The 20,856-nt window shown below is 52.1% G+C and overlaps 1 protein-coding gene across 5 annotated transcripts; it reads right to left on the bottom strand.

Annotated features, from left to right (window-relative positions):
• Window positions 1-251: 251 nt before the first annotated feature.
• Window positions 252-20,665, bottom strand: C19H19orf47 (chromosome 19 C19orf47 homolog). Of its 5 annotated transcripts, XM_060085540.1 has the most exons (11): window positions 18,376-18,776; window positions 17,880-17,939; window positions 16,826-17,023; window positions 16,419-16,468; window positions 12,826-12,913; window positions 12,598-12,712; window positions 11,093-11,174; window positions 6,633-6,770; window positions 4,954-5,106; window positions 3,528-3,598; window positions 252-1,552 (listed from the first exon to the last, which is right to left on the bottom strand). In XM_060085540.1, the coding sequence occupies exons 4-11, from the start codon at window positions 16,435-16,437 to the stop codon at window positions 1,058-1,060; spliced, it is 1,161 nt and encodes a 386-aa protein (XP_059941523.1). In that variant the 5' UTR covers window positions 16,438-16,468; window positions 16,826-17,023; window positions 17,880-17,939; window positions 18,376-18,776; the 3' UTR covers window positions 252-1,057. The 5 variants fall into 5 exon arrangements, with proteins under 5 accessions (XP_059941523.1, XP_059941521.1, XP_059941522.1 ...); XM_060085538.1 differs by lacking the exon at window positions 16,826-17,023 and having other exon boundaries at window positions 4,954-5,103; window positions 18,376-18,777; XM_060085539.1 differs by lacking the exon at window positions 16,826-17,023.
• Window positions 20,666-20,856: the final 191 nt, after the last annotated feature.

The raw sequence follows: 20,856 nt of genomic DNA, 5'->3' as shown, positions 1-20,856 counted from the left end.
TGTGGAAGGGGAGGGCAGCGGGACAGAAGCCCTGTGGGTTGCCGAAGGGAGGAGGAGGCCCAACTAGATGATGACCATGACCGTGACTCCCTTCACCTCGGGGCCTGCAGCAAAGACATGGCCCACCTATGTATGTGGGGAGCTTGACCCTCAGAGACGAGGCCCAACCCTTCGTGGGTGCCCTGCCCACACTGTGCTTCACGTGAAAAACAGTCCTGCGACTCGCCCTGAAGGAGGGGAGGGAAACAGTCTGAAAGTCACAAAAATATATTAAAATAGCTGTTTTCTTCTCTCGGTGCTGGCTTCCCTCCTTCGTGCCCCTTACGCGCCACCCGCCACCGACTTTCAGGGAAAAAGATGCCCAGGCAGGTGCCCCAGCTGCAGCCTGGGGTCTGGGGACGTCCCTCCAGCCTAGGAGTGACGGCGGCTAACAGTCTCTACAGGCTCGACGCCACCGCCGCCGACGAGGGGGCCGCTGGGAGGCCGGAGGTGCAGGAGGGTCAGGCAGGACGCAGCGGACAGTCGGGCCTTGCCACACGGACAGAAAACAGAAAAGAAATGAACAGAGTGAAGAGACGGAGAGAGAGAAGTCACAGCATCCGGGGGAGGGGGCAGAGGAGGGAGGGCAGCGAGGAAGCCAGGGGGGTGGGGGACACGGGAGCCCCTTCAGACGACACCCACCCTGGGGGACAGGGAGGCCCGGAGCCAGGGTTTGAGGCAGCAGATGTTGCTGAGAGGGAGGATGGGGAATGGAGGACAGGAAAAGGGCACTTGGCACTTGGAGAGGTAGAAAAGTGTGTCCTGCCAAGGCCACGGTCAGAGAGGAGAGAACAGAGGACGGGAGAGAAGGGAAAGTCCCAGAGCGGCAAGGCCGGGCCACAATGACCATCTCAGACTCAGAAAAACTGGGTGAATCCCCAGAAAGCTCAGGCTGGCAGAATGCCTGAGGGAGACAAGCAGTGTCATCCAGCAGCCGGCAGGGAGGCGTGAGCGCGCCCTCGCTGAAGACTCTGATGGAGCCTGGAGTCTGGAGAGGGGCCTGCGCCCCGCCCTTGGGCTAGAAGGTCCTGCGGCCCAGTCTTTTGAACACGCTCACAGTGCCCGCGTGGTCCATCTGGGCACCAAGGCCCTCGCTGGAGCTGCTCCCCCGGGGCCCCACCAGAGTCCTCTTAATGGTGACCTTGACCTCAGCCGAGGACTTACTCTTGGTGCTCGTGACCTGGCTGTCCTGGGCCTCCGGCACGAGGGCAGCCTTGCCCAGTCTCTGGATGATGCTGACTTTGGATAGGGACTCCGGCTTCCTCTCGAGCCCAGGTCGTGAGGAAAAAGCCAGGCGCCGCAGCGTTGGGGCGGCAGCCGGTGCCGCCGAGCTTGTGGCCTTGGCTTTGACAGTTAGTGCGGGCTGGGGACTGGCTTTGGCTGGGGCCCGGCCTAGCTTCTTCAGGACCCCGGCATACTGCAGGACAGAGCTGCTGCTGTCGTTGTCACTGTCCCAAGCCAGATCCTCGTCCATCTCTGGGGTGGCCCCCAGGCGGCTGAAGACTCCTGTGGGCTGTGGAGGTCAGAGACAGGACAAGTGAGTCACTTAGTCACTCAACATGCATTCACAGAGAGCTGCCTCATCTGTGCCTACCTCACGGGGCTCACAGTCAGGAAAAACACCCATCGGTGACACACTAGACAGTGATCAGAGTCAGGAGAGGGCAAGCCCAGGGAGCTGGAGGAGACCAGGAGAGGAAGGCTCCGTGGAGAGGGACATCAGAGATGAGATCTGAAAGCCGAGTGGAAGTGAGTCGAATCAAGAGGGAGGGGGAGGGGAGGTGAAAGGGAAGACCATTTGCAAAGGTCTACAGGTGAACGTGAGAGAAAAGGCTAATTTGGTCATTCGCTCCACAGACATTCTCTGAGTCCCAGGTCAATACCGGGCCCTGTGTTGGGCAGTGCTGGGGACCCAGCGGTGACCAAGACAGGCCTGGTCCTGCTCTCAGGGGGTTCACAGTCCAGTGGGGAAAACAGACCCAGCATCGGATATAGCACAAGTAATTCTCTAATTACGAGAGGGAATTCCCTGGAGGTTCAGTGGTTAGGACTCTCACTGCCAAGGGCCCAGGTTCAATCCCTGGGAATTAAGATCCCATGAGCCTTAATTAGTGTTCTTGGGAGGAGAGGGGAGCGCTGGAGAGCAGGGGACAGGGAGGCCTCATCTCCTCTTGGAGTTCAGGACAGCCTTCTCTGAGGCATCAACGGTTAAGAGAGTAAAGAGTGCCGTCTAAGTCCCCAAGGCAGGAATAAGAATCATATTTACGGCACACTCACTATGTGCGGCTGGAGAGCTCCACCAGAGTTACTCAAAGGTGCCACTTAAAGATGCTCACCAGGGCTTCGCTGGTGGTGCAGTGGTTAAGAATCCGCCTGCCAACGCAGGGGACACGGGTTCGAGCCCTGGTCCGGGAAGACCCCACATGCCGTGGAGCAACTAAGCCTGTGTGCCACAGCTACTGAGCCTGCGCTCTAGAGCCCGCGAGTCACAACTACTGAGCCCGCGTGCCACAACCACTAAAGCCCACGCGCCTAGAGCCCACGCTCGGCAACGAGAAGCCACCGCAGTGAGAAGCCTGCGCACCACAACGAAGAGTGGCCCCTGCTCGCCGCAACTAGAGAAAGCCCGCGCGCGGCAACGAAGACCCAACGCAGCCAAAAATAATAAAATGAAAATTTTAAAATTTAAAAATAAATAAATAAAGATGCTCACCACTGCACCAGACAGCCCCCGCGCTACGAAGCTATACCTCACTCAGTCCTCACGACCACGCTGTGAGGTACTATACGGAGGAGGAAACTGAGGTACAAAGGGCTTAAGTGACACGGTCGAGGCCACGCAGCCAGGCGGTGGCAGAGACGGATTTGTGCCAGGCGGTGGGCTCAGGCTGCGTCTCCCAAGCACATGCCGTGGTTAGGCCTGCAGGACCGCAGATGGAGGAAGAAGAGCGGGCTGTGCCTGAGCACGTGGCGAAAAGCCTCTGAAGGGTTTCCCGAGGGCGAGGGGGGAGGGCCTGTCCTGGAGGCAGCACGTGCTGCCGCTGTGGGAGAAGGGCTGGAGGGGTTCACAGGAGCTGTGCAGAGACCAGCTAGGAGGCCACTGACCTACGCAGGCAGGGAGAGGTGGGAGACAGGTGGGGACAGATGGCCCCATCAGACTCAAGACTGCCTGGAGTGGGGACGGTGGGGCACCCGAGACAGGGCCCAGGGGAGGATTTGCTTTGGGGGAAGATGCTGAGGACAATTTGGGGACATGGTGGTGGGAGGGGTCCGAGGGCGGCATCCATGAGTTGCCAGACCCCCGGGGCTGGAAATCGGGAGAGAGGTCGGGATAGAAGACAGACAGGGAAGCCACCAGTGCAGAGAAGGGCACTGGGCCTGGAAAGGTGGGTGAGACAGGGTGAGATGTATGTGGGAAATGACAGCAACAACACCCAGGGAAGACAAGAATTTGAGAGTCCCCAGCGGCTCCCCCATTTCCAACTCACTTTATTCCCCGTCGTCGTGTCTGCCTTGGTCTCGGCGCCAAGGCGGTCAAACACAGACGTCCTGTGGGGACCTGGGAGGGAAGCGAGGCCATCAGCCAGAGCCTGCTGGGCGGCCCTGTGGGCCCAGGCCTGGTTGAGCGCCGTGCAGACAGGGAGGGGTCGACACAGCCAGCCCAGACCCCAGGCAGCTCTGGTCCAAGCAGGCACCGACTGGGCCCAGTTAGGTTTTACGTCTATGTTGTCAGCTAACACTGACCTTAACCCACACACTTCTGGCTAGTGTCAAATGTGGGAAGGAGCAACTAAAATGGACACTTCCGGTCCTCACACCTTCGTACCAGTTCATGAAGTGTATGTGCGGGAAGAGTTCTTAATCCCTTCTGGTTCCTTTCCCTCTTTTTCGGGCCATAGGCCTCTCAGAGAATCTGATGAATGGTAATGCTCTCCCTAAATAACAGCCTAAAGAGCCATTAACAGGAGAATGCTTACTAGATTACAGTATAGAAGTACTATGAAAATATTAAACGACCATTAAAAAGAATGAAGAAGGGGCTTCCCTGGTGGCGCAGTGGTTGAGAGTCCGCCTGCCGATGCAGGGGACACGGGTTCGTGCCCTGGTCCGGGAAGATCCCACATGCCGCGGAGCGGCTGGGCCCGTAAGCCATGGCCGCTGAGCCTGCGCGTCCGGAGCCTGTGCTCTGCAACAGGAGAGGCCACAGCAATGAGAGGCCCGCGTACCGCAAAGAAAAAAAAAAAGAATGAAGAAGATGAAAAGATCTTCAATAAAAAAGTTATAGAAAAATACATATAGGAAAATGCTATTTGTGCTTAAAAAGAAAAAAATGCCCAGATATGTGTAAATGTACAAACAGATGCAGCTGGTCTGGAAAGGTTAACAATATGTGTGGGATATGGGAGTGAGGGGAGAGAGTTTGGTTTTACTGTACATGCTTTGGCATCCACTGGATGTTTTTCCATGAGAATGTTTACAATATTCTAAATGGAACACTGTTAGGAAGACCATCTCTGCACCACCAGATTCAAATCCCAGCTATGGACTGAACCTCATCCAGACACCTCTGGCTTGTAACGATGGTTCCTACTGTTTTGGGCATCTGCCCTCAGCCAGGCACAATCACTCACTTAACAGGCAGGCTAGCACTGAATCCGTGCCACGGTCCCTCGGGGAAGAGGCGCCAGCTGAGGCACCGAGGAGCCCTGCTACACTAACTGCAGGACAAGAGGACAGGGGCAGTGATGAGTCCCCCACTACTATGGTCACCATCACTGTCCCCTTGGTCCAAGGCCCCCTGGACCCCATCAGAGCCTGCTTCTGGGCCAATGCCTGTAGGACGTGACCAACCCTGCAAGATGCAGCAAAAGCGAAACACAGTCTGTGCCCCCCAGTCCCCACCGGGGCCAGTACCTTTCACTGCCTGCTGCTGCTCCAGGATCTTACGGGTCCGGGGGGTGGTGCCTTTGGGCATGTTGATAATGTACTTCCCCTCCATCTCGGCCGTGACCCGGCGCCGCTTGGTGGGACCAGTCAAGCTCTCCTCCTCCTGGCGGGCCAGGGCTGCTGGAGGAGGAGGGGGTGGTGAGCATCGTTTGGGATGGAATGTTCTCCTGGGGTGGGGGCTGGACACCCTGCAAAGGGCACACATGTGCCCTTTATCGCCATGCATTCACGTGACTGGAATCCCTTATCCTCCCAGCCACCCCCCAGGCCACTGGCTGAACCACCGGGAAACTCAGGGGTCTGGGCACAGTGCGGTCGCAGAAGGCTGTGGCGGGCCTCCCAGGCTCTCTGTGGCTCTGGCCCTCTGTCCCCCAGCAGGCTCACCTCCCAGTCCAGCCAGAATCCCCTCAGATGGGGAAACTGCTGGGTGGTGGAAAAGCCATCTAGGTGGTGCTTTCACAGGTGTAATCACTTTTTAAAAATTAATCAAGGTATATACTTACAATCTGTGCATCGTGCATAAGTAAATTACACCTCAATTTAAAAGACTCTCCTCAAATGTGTTGAGTCGAAGAGAGCCAGTCCCTCCCAGGCTCCCCATCTTTTCAATACTTTAGAAATGAATATTAACTTTCTTGCTCATGGCATACAAATCAAAAGATCAGAAGGAGGGTGAGGCACGTGCAGACACACGTGGCCAAAAGGGGGCACGTGTGATGGAGGTGGACAGGGCGTGATGGGGCTGCGGGCCAGGACTGCCAAGCCCCAACCCTGGGCCTCAGTTTCAACTTGGGCCAAGATCACTGCTGTGGAGATGGGTCCAACAAAGGCAGGAGAGCGTGACGGACAGAAGGAGGGCCTGGAAACCCAAAGGCCGGAGTCCCATTCCCAGCTTACCAGCTGAGAACTGGAAGAGGAACAGCGGCCAAGCATGGAAAAGTCTGTGGAGGAAGAAGGTCTGGGAGAAGGGAACATCAGGGCAAAGGCCCCACAACAGGAAGGAGCCTGGAGGGGAACCGAGGCAGCAAGCGAGATGTGAATCCACGTGTCGCAGGGCCCAGTAAGGCCACAGGGGAAGACAACTTTATTAGTGGAACAATGGGAAGCCCTGGAGAGTTCTAGACAAGGGTGTGAAAGGATCAGATTAAAGGTTTTAAAGGATCCCTCTGGCCGCTAAGAGGAAAGATAGCTTCTTTACCTTTGACCCCAGGCATCAAGCACAGGGCCGGGCACCACTTCGGGGCTCAGTGACCATCTGTTAAAAAAGACTGAACCACCCATAGTCAACAATACTGTATGTACACTTAAAACTTTGTGAAGAGGGTAGAGCTCACGTTAAGTGTTCTTACCACAATAAAATAAAAAGTACAAAAAGACTGAAACAGCCACCGCATGAGAACTGCAGTGCACCTACGACGCTTAAAGACACCATCTCAAGTGCTTCCAGCCATCCTCTGGGGAAGGTGTCACCAGCCCCCTTCTACAGTGAAGTCCACAGAGGTGCAGTGATCTGACCAAGTCTGAACACTCTGGACACCTTGTGGCCTCCAAAGCACCCTGCAACGTTGGGAACATGTCCCCCAAATACCGTCTGCCAGCCCACATTTGCCCCCAGCTCCTCCCACCACCTGCCTGAGTCCCCTCACCGGCAGCCTTGGCACTCTTTGCTGCCATCTTGTTGGACACGGTGACAGAGATCTTGGAGGTGCTGGTGTCCGGCCGCCTGGGGGGAGTGCCGGGTGGGGAATCTCGGTTCAGGCTATTGGTGATCATCCGGGAGGCGGCTGCCAGGAGGAAAGAGGAGAGAGTCCAGTGGGGCGAGGCCCTGGAAAGGGGGTCAGGATGGGGAAGGCAACCTTGGGATCGCACGGGGAAAGGGCAGCCAGATGCACCCTATGGCTGCACTGTCAAGACGAGCATGCTTGGGGTGGGCCTGTCTTCCCAGGAACTAGCCCGCCCCTCCCTGCCCTGGGGGCCTTTCCTGAGGCCCCAGACCAGATGGGTTCCTAGCACATTTCACCTATCAGTTACCCAGCCCTGCACTGAGCTCTTCCCTCCCCTCTCCCTCCACCAAGCTGGCCTCCAGGATCTTCCTCACTCAGCAAGTACATGCCCACTCAGGGCACTTGCTGTTCACAGGTCTGGTGTGCAGCTCCCCTAGAAGCAATGGGCTTGCTCTGGCTCTGCATTCAGGTCTCCTCTCAGACGGCATCTCCTCAGAGAATACTTCCCTGCCCTTATTACTGCTTGACATTAAAATTACATTTATTTGTTTACTGGTAGACTCTCCCACAAGACTGCAAGGCCCACGAGGAGATACTGTCTGTTTATCACTGTATCCCCAGTGCCAACCACAGTTTCTGGCACTTCACAGGTCTTCAGTAAACATCTACTGAAAAGATGAACATGGTCACCAAAAGTCCCAACACCCCTACTAGACACGCTCCACTGTAAACCAATTTTATAGATGAAGAAACTGAGACTCGGGGAGTGGGGTCACTCAGCCAGGGCCCTGGGCATTGTGGGTCTGGCTCCAGTTGGGCTGGGGCAAGAAAAGAGGTGACCTCCCTCAGGGGTGGAAAGCAGTCTCTGGCCCCCCTGAATTCTGTGGAGCAGAAGGGATGTCCCAGGGTGCAAGGTGGGCTACAGCGAGCAGACTGGAGGGCCAACTCCAGTGGGGGGAGGAGACGGATAGTGTCTCCAGGTGCAGCTGCTGCTAGCTTCAGGGTGCGGGTTTGCTGAGCTCTTGGGGAAGCCCTGCAGGGAGGGGAGAGGGGGAACCTTCACGCTACTACCACTTGCTCAGCAGGCCCAGCACCAACCCCCGCCCCACAGTGGCTTTCAGACTTTGGTATTTTGTCCTACCTAACCCCAAGAAAGCCTTCTCTCTTTCTGCCATGTGCTGTCTCTCAAAGCCTCCTGAAGTCCCCCATAATGACCCTCAACACCTGATTATAATTCCATATTGCTTGGTTACTTTTTAAATTATAACTACAGCATACAGAAAAATACATCAAACCCACACAGATCATTTAACATCAATTCCCATATACCCACCACCCAGGTCAGGAACTGGAGCACTGTTGGCACCCAGAAGGCCGGGGATTGGCCCTTCCCAACAAGACCTTCTCCCTCCCCACCACCCAGGAAGAAATGGTCAGTTTTCAGGCCTGCTCACTGCTGTTGATGATTTGGCATACACCCTCCCGTGATCTTCCCAAGACATTTCTTCAGCCCAATAGGGGTGGCTTTCTTTCTTTTTTTTTTTTTTGGCCTCGCCCAGGCCCCAGCAGTGAAATCGCCGAGTCCTAACCACTGGACTGCCAGGGAATTCCCAGGGGTGGCTTTCTGATGAGTGGCTGTGTGGAATCTGCACCCAGAGCCTCCGCTCACAGCACTCTGACAGGCCAAATGCAACACGATCGGGATTTTCTGCTACAAAACATAAGCAGTTGAGAGGGCCTGCCTCTTGCAATGGCCACAGAGGGCAAGGTCTTGCTTAAAAGGGATATGATGTTTTCTCACACCAGGTGAGCATCACCTGGGTGGAGGGAAAACAGCTCTGTCTGTGAGCGACTGAAGCTGAGCTGCAGTCAGATGCCAGAGTACAACGAACTGTTCTTTGTTTCTCCCAGTGCGGACACACGTGTTCAATATTACAAAGTGTACACAAGTGACCGGAATGTTTTGGGGTATGCTTCTCCACCCTTTTCCATCTGTGCCTGTTTCCCCTACTCTTTTAGCTGCCTATTTTCTCCATCAGTATTTTTGTTTTAATTTTTTAAACTTATTTTAAACTATTTAAGATACTCAAAATGGCATAAAAAGTACATACTACCTGATTACATTTATATAGGTTTGAAAGACTGGCAAAACTAACCTAAGCTGTTAGAAATCAGGGCAGTGGATACCCTTGAGAGGTGGTGAGTGATGTCAGTCATCTTTTCTGTTTCTGGATTTGGATGCTGCAGGCTACACGCGTGCTCCATTTGTGAAAAGTCATTCAGCTGCCCCTTTGTCATCGGAACCCTTTTCTGTATGTCAGTTGAGGGAGACCATTGAAGAAACGAACCCAATTTGTTCAACCTCCCTTCGTCCATGCCTTTGGGTAGGCCCTGACCACACTGACGCTGGGCTTAGCCATGTGACTGGCTTTGGCCAATGGGACAGAAGCAAATGTTATACAAGCAGAGACCTAAGAGGTGCTTTGCACATTGGGTCCTGCCTTCTTATGCTGCTTTTGGGAACCCTACAATCACCACAGTGTAGATGAGCCTGGGCTAGCCTGCTGGGTAATGAGAGACATGTGGCCAAGTCACCTCTTTTGGCCCAGATGACACCAAGCCAACCATCAGATGTGTGAGGGAGGCCATCCTAGATCAAGAGATCTAGGAGCTGCCAAGTGACCACTGAGATCAGCTGAGCTGTCCCAGAGCAGAAGTGACCAGCCAAGTCACAGAATCATGAGAAATAAAAGTCTGTGTTTTCAGCAACATGGATGGACCTAGAGATTATCATACTAAGTGAAGTAAATCAGACAGACTTAAAAAAAATGATACAAATGAACTTATTTACTAAACAGAAATAGACTCACAGACAGAGAAAACACACTTATAGTTACCAAAGGGGAAAGGGGGGGGCTGGATAATTTAGGACTTTGGGATTCAAATATACACACTACTATATATGGAGTAGATAACTAACAAGGACCTGCTGTGTAGCACAGGGAACTATAGTCACTATTTTATAATAACCTATAATGGAAAAGAATCTGGAAAAATATATATATATAGGGAGTTCCCTGGCGGTCCAGTGGTTAGGATTCCGAGCTTTCGTTCCACTGCAGGGGGCACAGGTTCAATCCTTGATCAGGGAACTAAGATATATATGTGTGTGAGTGTGTGTGTGTGTGTGTGTGTGTGTGTGTGTGCGTGTATAACTGAATCGCTTTGCTGTATACCTGAAACTAACACAATGTTGTAAATCAACTATATTTCAATAAAAAATTTTTTTAAAAGTCTGTGTTTGGGGCTTCCTGGTGGCGCAGTGGTTGAGAGTCCGCCTGCCGATGCAGGGGACACGGGTTCGTGCCCCGGTCGGGGAGGATCCCACATGCTGTGGAGCGGCTGGGCCCGTGAGCCATGGCCGCTGAGCCTGCGCGTCCGGAGCCTGTGCTCCGCAACGGGAGAGGCCACAACAGTGAGAGGCCCGCGTACCACACACACACAAAAAAAGTCTGTGTTTAAGCCAGTTTTGTGGTGGCTTGTTAAGCAGCGAAAGCTAATTAATACGTATGTTAAATTTTTTAAGTGTCACACTGCTGAAAAAAACAAAAGTATAAATACAGTTGATTCTTACCATTCAGATTCCATTTTGTAAATTCGCCTGTTCACAGATTTATTCGTAACCTCAAAACCAATACTCGTGGTGCTCTGTGGTCATTCACAGACATGCACAGAGAGGCAAAAAACTTGAGTCGCCCGACACACGTTCCCAACTGAGGTCAAACAAGGTGACGCTCTGCCTTCCTGTTGCAGTTCTCACTTAGTAAACAAGTCTATTTAGTGCCACAGTCTATTTACGGTCTCCTTATTGCTATTTTCAAATCTTTGTGCTTTTTGTTAGTGACTTTGCTGTTTAAAATGGCCCCCAAGCATGGTGATAAGGTGCTGTCTAGTGTCCCAAGTTCAAGAAGGCTGGGATGTGCCTTATGGAAAAAATACGTGCATTCAATAAGCTTCGTTCAGGCATGAGTTTTAGTGTTGCGGGCTGTGAGTTCAATGTTTATGAATCAACACCATATATTAAATAAGGTGTCTTGGAACAGAAACACACATAAATAAGGTTGTGTATTGGTCAGATGATGATAATGAGAATATGGATTCCCCTGGGAGAAGTGATTCAGTGTTCACTGACTCGGTGTTCGCAGTGGCTGTGTAGAATGGAACGACCACAAACGAAAATCCATTGTATATACAGCCACTCACTACCTAAGAGAGGAGAGCCTCGGACGGCTTTGCTTCCACCTCTGCGAACTCCAGGTGTGTCCCCTTCACTGCCGGAGTGTAAGAATGAAGGAAAGGAGGGCTGAACACATGGGACTCACCGCTAGAGGCGCCTCGGCGAATCTCGCCTGGAAGGGGGCTGGGGCTGCAGGGTACCGACTCAGTGGCAGCTTTGCACATGTCCTGTAAAGAAAACAGGCGCCTGGTTACCATGGGGACAGGGGCATGAGCTGGCGGAAGAGGGAACCCAGATATCTGAGCAAAACTCGGGGGATCAGAGCCTGAGCTGTTAGAGGTTTCAAAACATTTCCCTCCTAATCATAATGAAGCATCGGACAAACCCAAACTGAGGGACAGGCTACAGAACACCTGACCAGTACTCTCCAAAACTGTGAAGGTCATCAAAAACCTGGGAAGACTAGGAAACTGTCCCAAATCAAAAGAGACTAAGGAGACGTGAGAAGTAAATGCCATGTGGTATCCTGGAACAGAAAAAGGACATTAGTGGAAAAACTAATGAAATCCAAACAGTCTATAATTTAGTTAACAATAGCATACTACTAATGTCCATTTCTTAGTTTTGACAAATGGACCATGGCTATGGAAGATGTTAACATTAAGGGAAGCTGCGTGAAGGAAGTACAGAAACTTTCTGTACTACTGTTGGAACTTTTCTGTAAATCTAAAATTGGTCTCAAATTTAAAAGTTTAAAGAAATCATTTTGCTCAGTGACCTCCGTGATAACTCAGCTAACGCCCCTGGCTTGAGAAAGCCCTCACTGCGGGCTCTCGTCCTGGATGGTGGACAGACGAAGGCCTGTCCCTGGGATGGAGGAGCCACTAAAATTGACGAGAATAACCCCAGCAGCCGTCACTCGGTGAAGTGGAGCGCTGGAGCGCGCAGCTCTGAAGCAAGCTTCCTCCTCAGTCAAGAGGAGGGAAGAGTAAGTGAGCTCATAGTCGTAGAGGATGAAGACAGGGCCTGACAGGCCATGGCAAGTGCTTGGTAAGTGCAAACTACCATAACTAAACAAGCTCTTCACTCCAGGCCTGGCCCTTGGTGCCACATACACTCTCTGGTAAATGGCCACAGCGACCCCATGCAGCAGGGCTGTGTGAAAAGCCTGTTTCAGAGACTCGGGGAGGTGAAATCACTAGTCCAAGGTCACTGTAAGCAGAAGGGCCAAGAGTGGAACCACCATGTTGTTGGCCAAGCCACCAACTGGGTCCCACATAGAAAGCTCCTGTTCTGGGGACAGAGAAAGAGTCCTGGTAAGGATAACTATCATGAGGAGGATGAGAACTAGTAATAATAATACTTATAGCGAGCCCCTACCGCGGCCTGCTGTCTACACTGTCCTAGGGCGTTATAGAACTTAGTACTCACAACCCTCCTGCGAAACTGGTTTGCCTACGTACATCCTACAGGTGGAGACAGTAAGGTTCAGAGAGGTTAGGCAACATGCCCGATGTCACACAGCAAACAGTGGAACCAGCCTTAGAATCCAGTCTGCCTACCTTTACTTCCAAGCCTCCAGTCGGCTCTGCCACTGCCCCTCTACCCCACCCTAAGTCCAGGGACAGAGGGGTCGAGTGGAGCACCCACCTGGCGGTGCACCACCTTGGCATGCTTGAGGATGGCAATGATGTCGCCCACCACAGTCACGCCCAGCTCATTCATGATTTCCTTGTTGAGATCCAGCAGCATGCTCTTCTGGATCCTGCAGGGGAGGGTCAGCAGGGAGGTCACAAGTGGGCCAGGGTGGGTGGGCCAGCCAGCCCCCTGACTCCCCTCCCTTCCCCAAGTTCAGCCCCGTCCCCTCGGCAGCCTTACCTATTATCCACAAACATCACTGCGTAATTGACAGCAGGTCCCGGAGGAATGCCGGCTTCCTTAAAGAACTGGATCCACTCGGAAGTGGCTGGGGGGTGGGGGCACGGACAGGGCTCATTATTACATTACTCTCCTTAGAGAAGAGCAGCAGCAAAACCACAGCAGCAGCGGCTCCCACAAATTAAATGCTTATCAAAGGCCAGGCCCTGGGCCTGAGAGCTTTGCATATACGATGGAACTAAGCCGGCCTGACAGCCCTGTGAGTTAAGCAGCATTGACGCCCCCATTTTGCCAGTGAGGAAATTGAGGCAGGGAGAGGTCAGGGGACTCGCCCCAGGCCACCCTGCTAACAAGAAGCAGACTCCCCCAGCCCCTGTGCTTCCATACTGCCCTTCTCCTTGCAGCTCTACCCTGGAGCTGACCCGCAGCAATCACCCCCCACCATGTTTGGCCAATGACTGGTTTGGGGGAGCCAGGACTCTGGGTTCTCCACCCAGGTCCCCATCAGCAGGTGCGGGGCCAGCGGGTGACAGGATTCATAGGCGGATGGAAAGAAGGGTTGCAGAGCTGACCCCTGGGTGTCAGAAGCAACCCCCCTCTACACACACACACACAGAAGCAGCCCGGCCTCAGAGTGAGGCCAAAGCATAGGCTTTGTTTGGAGCATGGGTTCAGATCCTGGCTCTGCCATCTCCCAGCTGAGGGACTTTGGGCAAGGTAACGTTTGGTGCTTCAGTGTCCTCTAGGGTAATACACTCAACAAGTAGGTACTGAGCACTTGGCACACACCAGGTCCTCCTCTAGGCACTGGGGATACCACAGGGCACAAGACAGAGTCCCTTTCCTCATGGAGCTGACATTCTAGTGATAACAGCACTGACGTCCTTGGTCATTGTGCAGACTAAAGAGAAAGTCCACAAAAAGGGCTCTAAGTGGCACGTGGCCCAGAGGATGTCCTCAACCCACTGCAGCCATGATGATGATGATGGTGATGAAGGGGATAATGGTGATGATGATGCCACCGCTACACATGGAGCCAAGACCAGGCAGACCCCATCCATGTAGCTTTATTGCTTCCAAAGTTCTTTCTTGGCCTCTTGGGTGTGACCTTCAAACTGACCCTGACCTGTCAGGCCAGGTGTTAGAGAAGATCATTGGTTCCAAGGAGAACTTTTTTTTTCAAATTTTAGTATCTCTGAAACTAGGATTTACCTCACAATTGATGGTGTGCCACAATTTAATTGGCAACATTTTTTTTTAATCTTTCTCAGGGTACATAACAATCCATGCTATTTTAGATAAGAAGAAATTTGATGTTACTATGCCCATTTTGCTGATAAGACAACTGAGGCTCAGAGCAGGGAAAGAGACACACTCTGGATGAGACACTGCATGGGTGGGGGGTAGGGGGCTCAGGCGCATCCCCTCCCGAAGAGGCCCCTGCCCACCCAGCCACAGGTCAGTCTCCCTGGGCCTGAGGCAAGTGAGGAGCTCATGCCCTCAGGATATCCTCCACCAGCCCAGAGGAAAGGCAGACCTTTTTCTACTTTTCACAGGCACTATCCACCTGTCCAGGCATGGTGCCCTGGGTTCCCTTAGCCAAAAGCAGGCACCTTTGTCTAAGTATCAAAAACTACCACACAACAGTTCCATTATGTGAAATGTCCAGAAGAGGTAAATCTGTAGAGATCTATAGGGACAGAAAGTAGATTAGTGGTTGCCAGGGACTGGGTGGGAGAGCAGGGGGGAGGGGGGAGTGATTGCTAATGGGTATTCAGGTTTTGCGGGGAGTGATGAAAATATTTTGAAATTGATTGTGGTGACGGTTGCATAACTCTGCGAACATAGAATATAAAGACCATGGAATCGTACGCTTCAGTGAATTGTATGAAATGTGAACTGCCTCTCAGTTAAGCTGTTATTAAGGGGAGGAAAAACACCACATAGGTTGGGGGTAGCTAGCTGCCTGAAGCAACGTCAAGGAACTGCAAAAGTCCTCCTGTCTGGTCCTCACCATCATTTCGTGTCCTACTAAGGAGGAAAATATGCTGCCAGTTAAATGATCACAAGCACCAGCTGTAAGATGAACCCCCATTTCAGAAATATTAATATGGGCCACAACGTGTGTCTTGGACTCAGGAGTGGCTTGCTGTACACACCAGGAGACATGCACTAGAAGATTCACAGCAGCTTGTCTGCAACCCAGAAACAATGCAATATCCACCGACAATAGCATTGACAAACAAATGGTGGCTGCTCACACAATAAATACTACGGAACAGTGCAAAGCAAAGAACTGCAACTACACACAGCACCAGAGATGACTCTCAGACACTGTGCTGAGCAACAGAAGCCAGACGCAAAAGAACTCATGGCATGATTGCATTCACTTAAGTTCAAAACCAAGTCTATAGGAATGTTTTCATTCGTGGTACAACTATAAGAAAGGTAAGGAGAGATTATCACAAAGAGAAGATAGTGGTTTATTCCATCTGGAGGAGGGAGGGGGTGTATGATTGCGTTGGAGCCCTCAGGGGGGCAGGCAATATTCTAGTTCTTTTTTTTTTTTTTTTTTTGTGGTACTCGAGCCCCTCACTGTTGTGGCCTCTCCCGTTGCAGAGCACAGGCGGCTCCGGACGCGCAGGCTCAGCGGCCACAGCTCACGGGCCCAGCCGCTCCGCGGCACATGGGATCCCCCCGGACCAGGGAACAAACGCGCGTCCCCTGCATCGGCAGGCGGACCCTCAACCACTGTGCCACCAGGGAAGCCCCGGGGGTGTTTTTTTAAAACCTTTTTATTGAACTATCATTTTCACCCACAGAAGTACACACAAGTCGATACATTTTCATAAACCAACATACCCATGTAACCAGTACCCAGATCAAGAAATAAAACATTTCCAACATTCCAGAAGCATCCCCTGCCTCACATTCCCTAGGCAGTCACTTCTCCCTGCCTCGCAAGGGCAATCAACACTTTCTAGCAGCATAGATTGATTTTGCCTGCTTCTGTGCTTTATATAAATAGAATCATAAAGGATGCACTCAGATGTTTGCTTTTAATTGCTCTTATGACCACACAAATATGTTTTATGTACTTTTCTATATGTACAAATCTCCAAAAATTTAAAAGCTACCAGCTAATAATCTCTGTGCTTTGGCAATCCCCAAGTAGAGAGTTCGAAGAGAATGTGGTGATAAAGCTCATGAGAATAAAAACAGCTAACATTTGCTGAGAACCATGCCCAAGATTTCACATGCAATAACCTCCTAATCCTTACAACGTCCCAGGATGTTACTATCTCCATTTTACAGGTGAGAAAATCGAGGCTCTGAGAGGTCATATGAGAAATCTGCTGGACTTCAGGACTTTATGGCCTGAAGTTCTTTATGGCCAAAATACGTTGTCAGCAGGCCAAGATACAGAGCGGAGGGGGATAGGCCCTGAGCAGGCCCTGGCCCTCCCTCCACGTTCCCCGGAGCACAGCTGTTCCTGCCAGTGACCAGCCCTCCCTCCCCCAGCCTGCTCCCGCCACCAAGGTCATACCTCACACAGGGCAGAGGGGAGAGGGGGCCCCAGAGAGAAGACTCACCCATGGTTACAGAGACCATCCTCCCTCGCCTTCACTCTGCTCCCTGGAGCCTGCAAGAGAGAACAAGAGGAGAGCCCCCATGAGTCGCCGCCGGCTAAGTGTCCGTCCCTCTCTCGCTGCCTGTCTGCCTGCCAGAGGAGAGTTCCTGGGCTGGGGGCTCACAGCCCAGGAATAGCCTGGAGCGGCTGGCAGGAAGTCAGCCTGGGGCAGAGCTGTCAGCACAACTATCACTCCTGCCTCGGATAAGGCCCAGAGGCAGCAAATGTCCACATCTCCATTCCCACACACCTCACAAGTTTCTGGCTGGAATAAGAGAGGGACAGAAAAAAAGACACCCCCTGCCCAAGACCTTAACCCTAAATACTCATTGCATTCACCCATTCAAAAACTCTTTCCTGAGAACCTACTGTGTGTGAGGCACTGTTCTAGGAGCCAGGAATACTGAGGTTAACAAAAACCAGAGCTTGAGGACTTCCCTGGCGGTCCAGTGGTTAAGACTCCACGCTTCCACTGAAGGGGGCACAGGTTCGATCCCTGGTCAGGGAATTAAGATCCCACATGCCGCAAGGCGCAGCAAAAAACAAACAAACTCCAGAGCTTGGCATCTAGGTGGGGACATGGGAAACAGGGAGACAGAGAGTAAACAAGCAAACCAGTGGACAATATCAGGTGTCAGAAAGGCTTTCGCGTTATGGAGAAAACACAGAGGGCCCGGGGAAGGGAGGGCTTGCGGTTCTGAATGGGTGGTCAGAGAAGAGCTCTCTGAAGTGACAATGTAGAGGCCTGAAGGAGGTGGAGGGGTGAGCCGTGCAGTTTTGCAGAGGAAGAGTGTTCCAGGAGAAGGTACAGCAAGTCCAGTGCCCTGAGCCAGGAGCCCATCTGGCATGTCCGTGGCGCAGCAGGAACAGGGGAGGGAGAAAGGAGGCAAGTGTGAGGGGCCAGAGCAGAGAGGCGGGGCACCAGTCAGGAGGGGGTCCCAGAGCAGAAATGGAAAACCAGTTTTCTCTTGGGGAAGATCAGCAGGTGCCAGAAAGGTGTTAAAGACATTAGCCCCAACGGAGACTTCCTCCTGCACATGAACAGCAGTGTTGAAAGAGAACTAACAGAAATCATTTCCTCACCTGACGCTTCGCTACTACCTGACTCCAGGACCACCTGTCCCGTGCTGCCCCGGCCCAAACTGCCCACCTGGCCCGCCTCCTCTTCTCAGTCCCTGCCCTCTCCCTCCACACTGCTCCCCTCCACCCACTCCAGCCCCCAGTTCTGATCCTTTTCACCCACCCCGCCTCCGCCTCCTCTACAGGGTGCAGAAGGCCCACTGGCCAGCACCTTTCTGTTCACCATCACGTACAATCTGCCCGTTCCCGCACCTCCCCCATTATGATGGTATCACAGAGATAGTACAAGAGTAAGGACTCTGGAACCAGACTTGCAGGATTCAAACCTGGCTCTACCACTTACTAGCTGTGTGACCTTGGCAAGGGACTTCACCAGTCGGGCTTCAGTGTCCCCATCTGTAAACTGGGATGGTACAAACATTATTTGCCTTAGAGGACTGCTGTGGGGTTAGATGAGTTTCTAAGTACAAAGCGCTCAAGAGTGCCTGGTGTATACTAAGTACCTACTCTAGAAGTGCTGGTTCTCCTTATTCCCCCGGCCTCCCACCACGGCTTTCCCTCTAACACCCAAGTGCTTTGCCTGCCACCCACTTTTTTTTTTTTTTTTTTTTTTTTTTTGCGGTACGCAGGCCTCTCGCTGTTGTGGCCTCTCCCGTTGCGGAGCACAGGCTCCGGACGCGCAGGCTCAGCGGCCACGGCTCATGGGCCCAGCCGCTCCGCGGTATGTGGGATCTTCCCGGACCGGGGCACGAACCCGTGTCCCCTGCATCGGCAGGCGGACTCTCAACCACTGCGCCACCAGGGAAGCCCTGCCACCCACTTTTCACACAGAATGTCACCTGTGCCTGGAATGCTTGCTCCTCCTGTCCTCCTGGCAAGCTCTCCATCACTCTGCTTGGCTGCCACCTGCTTTGTGAAGCCTTCCCAAAGCCCCCAGATGTGAGGCTCTCTCCTTTACTCCCAAGTAGGATGAACATGACCACGGACGTCACTTCACCCTGTACTTGGCTCCTAAGATCCCTTTTCCCTTCGGGATTTTACCACTGGACAAAGACAACACAACCAACATCTCTCAAAGAGCAAGGCATGGAGAGGCTTCAGTAAGTCAGACAGAACAACAGCATTTCACATACCAAGCACTAACTATGCACCAGGACCAATGCCAGGCATCACACTGATGCCTCACAACCTCCTCATGAGTGAGGACTATAATTAGCCCCATTTTAATCAATGAAAAAACCAACTCCTTGTGGTGCAGTCATTTGCCAAATGCCACATCTAGCAAGCACTTTACTAGGATTCAAAAACAAGTTCTCCCTGATTCCGATGCCCATGCAGGAGCTCCTGCTGAATGTTTACGTGCCAGGCACTGAATATGTTCACATCTCCATGACTCCTCACAACCACCGCAGTAAAAAGTAAAAATGATCTCCAAGTTACAGATTAGAGTGGCAGGTCCGAGGCCACACGGCAAGTAACTACAGGGCCAGGGTTTGAACCCAAGTCAGTCAGTGGCTATGATTGACACTGGTCAAGGGATTACTATGCGCCAGGCACTGTGGTCTGTCTTTGCAAAGTTTCAGTTAACACTTACTAGGAGGCTCTAAGTACTGGTATCCTCCCACTATAACTGCAGAATTCCCTGCTGGACTCAGTGTCCTCTCTCCACCACTAAAAGCCCATCTCCAGCACTGACTTTCTGAACAGTGAAGATTACATAACATTAACAATAATAGAAAAATGACAGCTCCCAAAATTCAAGTAATCACCATGCACCAGACTCCTCATCCTAAGCCCTTAGAAGGCTTGGCTCCAAATCTCGATTTTACCACTTCCTAACCCTGACTCTGGGGCAACTGGCTTAACCTTTCTGGATCTCACTCCCTTCAACTATAAAATAAGAATGATAGGAGTTATTGTACATCAACTATACTTCAACTTAAAGAAAAAAGGATAAGCCTATCTATTCTTAAAGTGCTTAGCAGGGTTAAAAGAGTTTATAAACGCCAAGCCCTTAGAACAATGCTCAGCAGGTTTTGTACATGTGCATTAAATAAATCTTAAGCGAGTCAGAAAAAGGGTAGGACAGTCACTAAGCTGATGTCAGTCATATGCAAAGTGTGAGCTGAGAACAGAGTATAACTTAACAGGGTCCATGGGATCTGACAACATAGAACCACAATAGTACAAGTTATTCCCTTTTCAATTCTTTCAGTTTCTGTCTACCATTTAATAGACCGTTCTGCTTCCACTGGAGTTCAGGTTAAGTTTTCCTTCTTCTCACGGCCAAAATGCTAGTTTTCCATTAATAAAGCAATACAAATTTTCTTTCTCAAATGAACTGACTGGAGGAAAATGCATCAGTTTTTAAGAAAAAGGAAAACGTAATACTAAGGGATTTGGCAAAATTTATCAAATAGTAAGTGGCAGGATGTCGATTTGCCTAGCTCCAGATTCCAAGTTCTTCCTATCGCCGTCTCTGAGCTTCCTTCCTCCTCTCTTCCTTGCAAGTCCCATCTACACCAATGACTCTCAGAATCATTTTTTATTATAGTCCCAATCCACTGAGCTCCTGCTCTATACTGTCAGATCCTATGCTAAGGAGTTTACACGCACATTTCATCAGCATCCTCACAATGACTCTATGATATTGGGGCTATTAGCCTTCGTTGTATAGACGAGGAAAACGAGGTTCAGACAGGTGAAGGCACAGGTCCACTACCACAAAGTGTAGCTAGGTCTTGAACTGAGATCTGTTGGCTCCCAATTCCACGCTCCCACACCCAGATCTTCCACACCAAGTACAAACATCATCAACAATACAAACAATAACAGTATAGCAACCAAGTGAACAGTGTGCCAGGCGCTGAGCTAGGGGCTCCGACATGCACGAGCTGACTTCTCACTCCAACCCATAAAGAGGATGCCATAGCCAGATTCTGATCCCCATTCTACAGAGAGGAAACTGAGGTTCAGAGAAAGAAGTAGCTTGTCAAGAGCCGAGTCGCACAGCGGCGCCAGGACTGAGTCAGGAACCCCGGGCGCCATTCATCCCCACCTCATCCAACCCAGTCCCACCACTCACGGCCCGCGCCTCACCTGGCCCTCTGGGCCCGCGCCCACTCGCGCCGCCCGCCCTCCCACCCGGCGCGCCAACTGTCAGACCCTCCTCCTTCGGCCCGGCTGCCCGCCCCGGAAGCACCGTCCTCGCCGCCGGAAGCCGGACTTACCGGCCCGCGGCCGCTCTAGCCCTCCGGGTAGCCACCAGCGAGAGCATAGCGGCAACCGTCACGTGACCACCCGCACTCTCCCAGGCGCTT

The sequence above is a fragment of the Mesoplodon densirostris genome, chromosome 19, assembly GCF_025265405.1.
Source record: "Mesoplodon densirostris isolate mMesDen1 chromosome 19, mMesDen1 primary haplotype, whole genome shotgun sequence".
Classification (NCBI taxonomy): domain Eukaryota; kingdom Metazoa; phylum Chordata; class Mammalia; order Artiodactyla; family Ziphiidae; genus Mesoplodon; species Mesoplodon densirostris.
The sequence above is the reverse complement of the archived record's forward strand: the minus strand, read 5'-3'. Positions and strand labels throughout refer to the sequence as shown.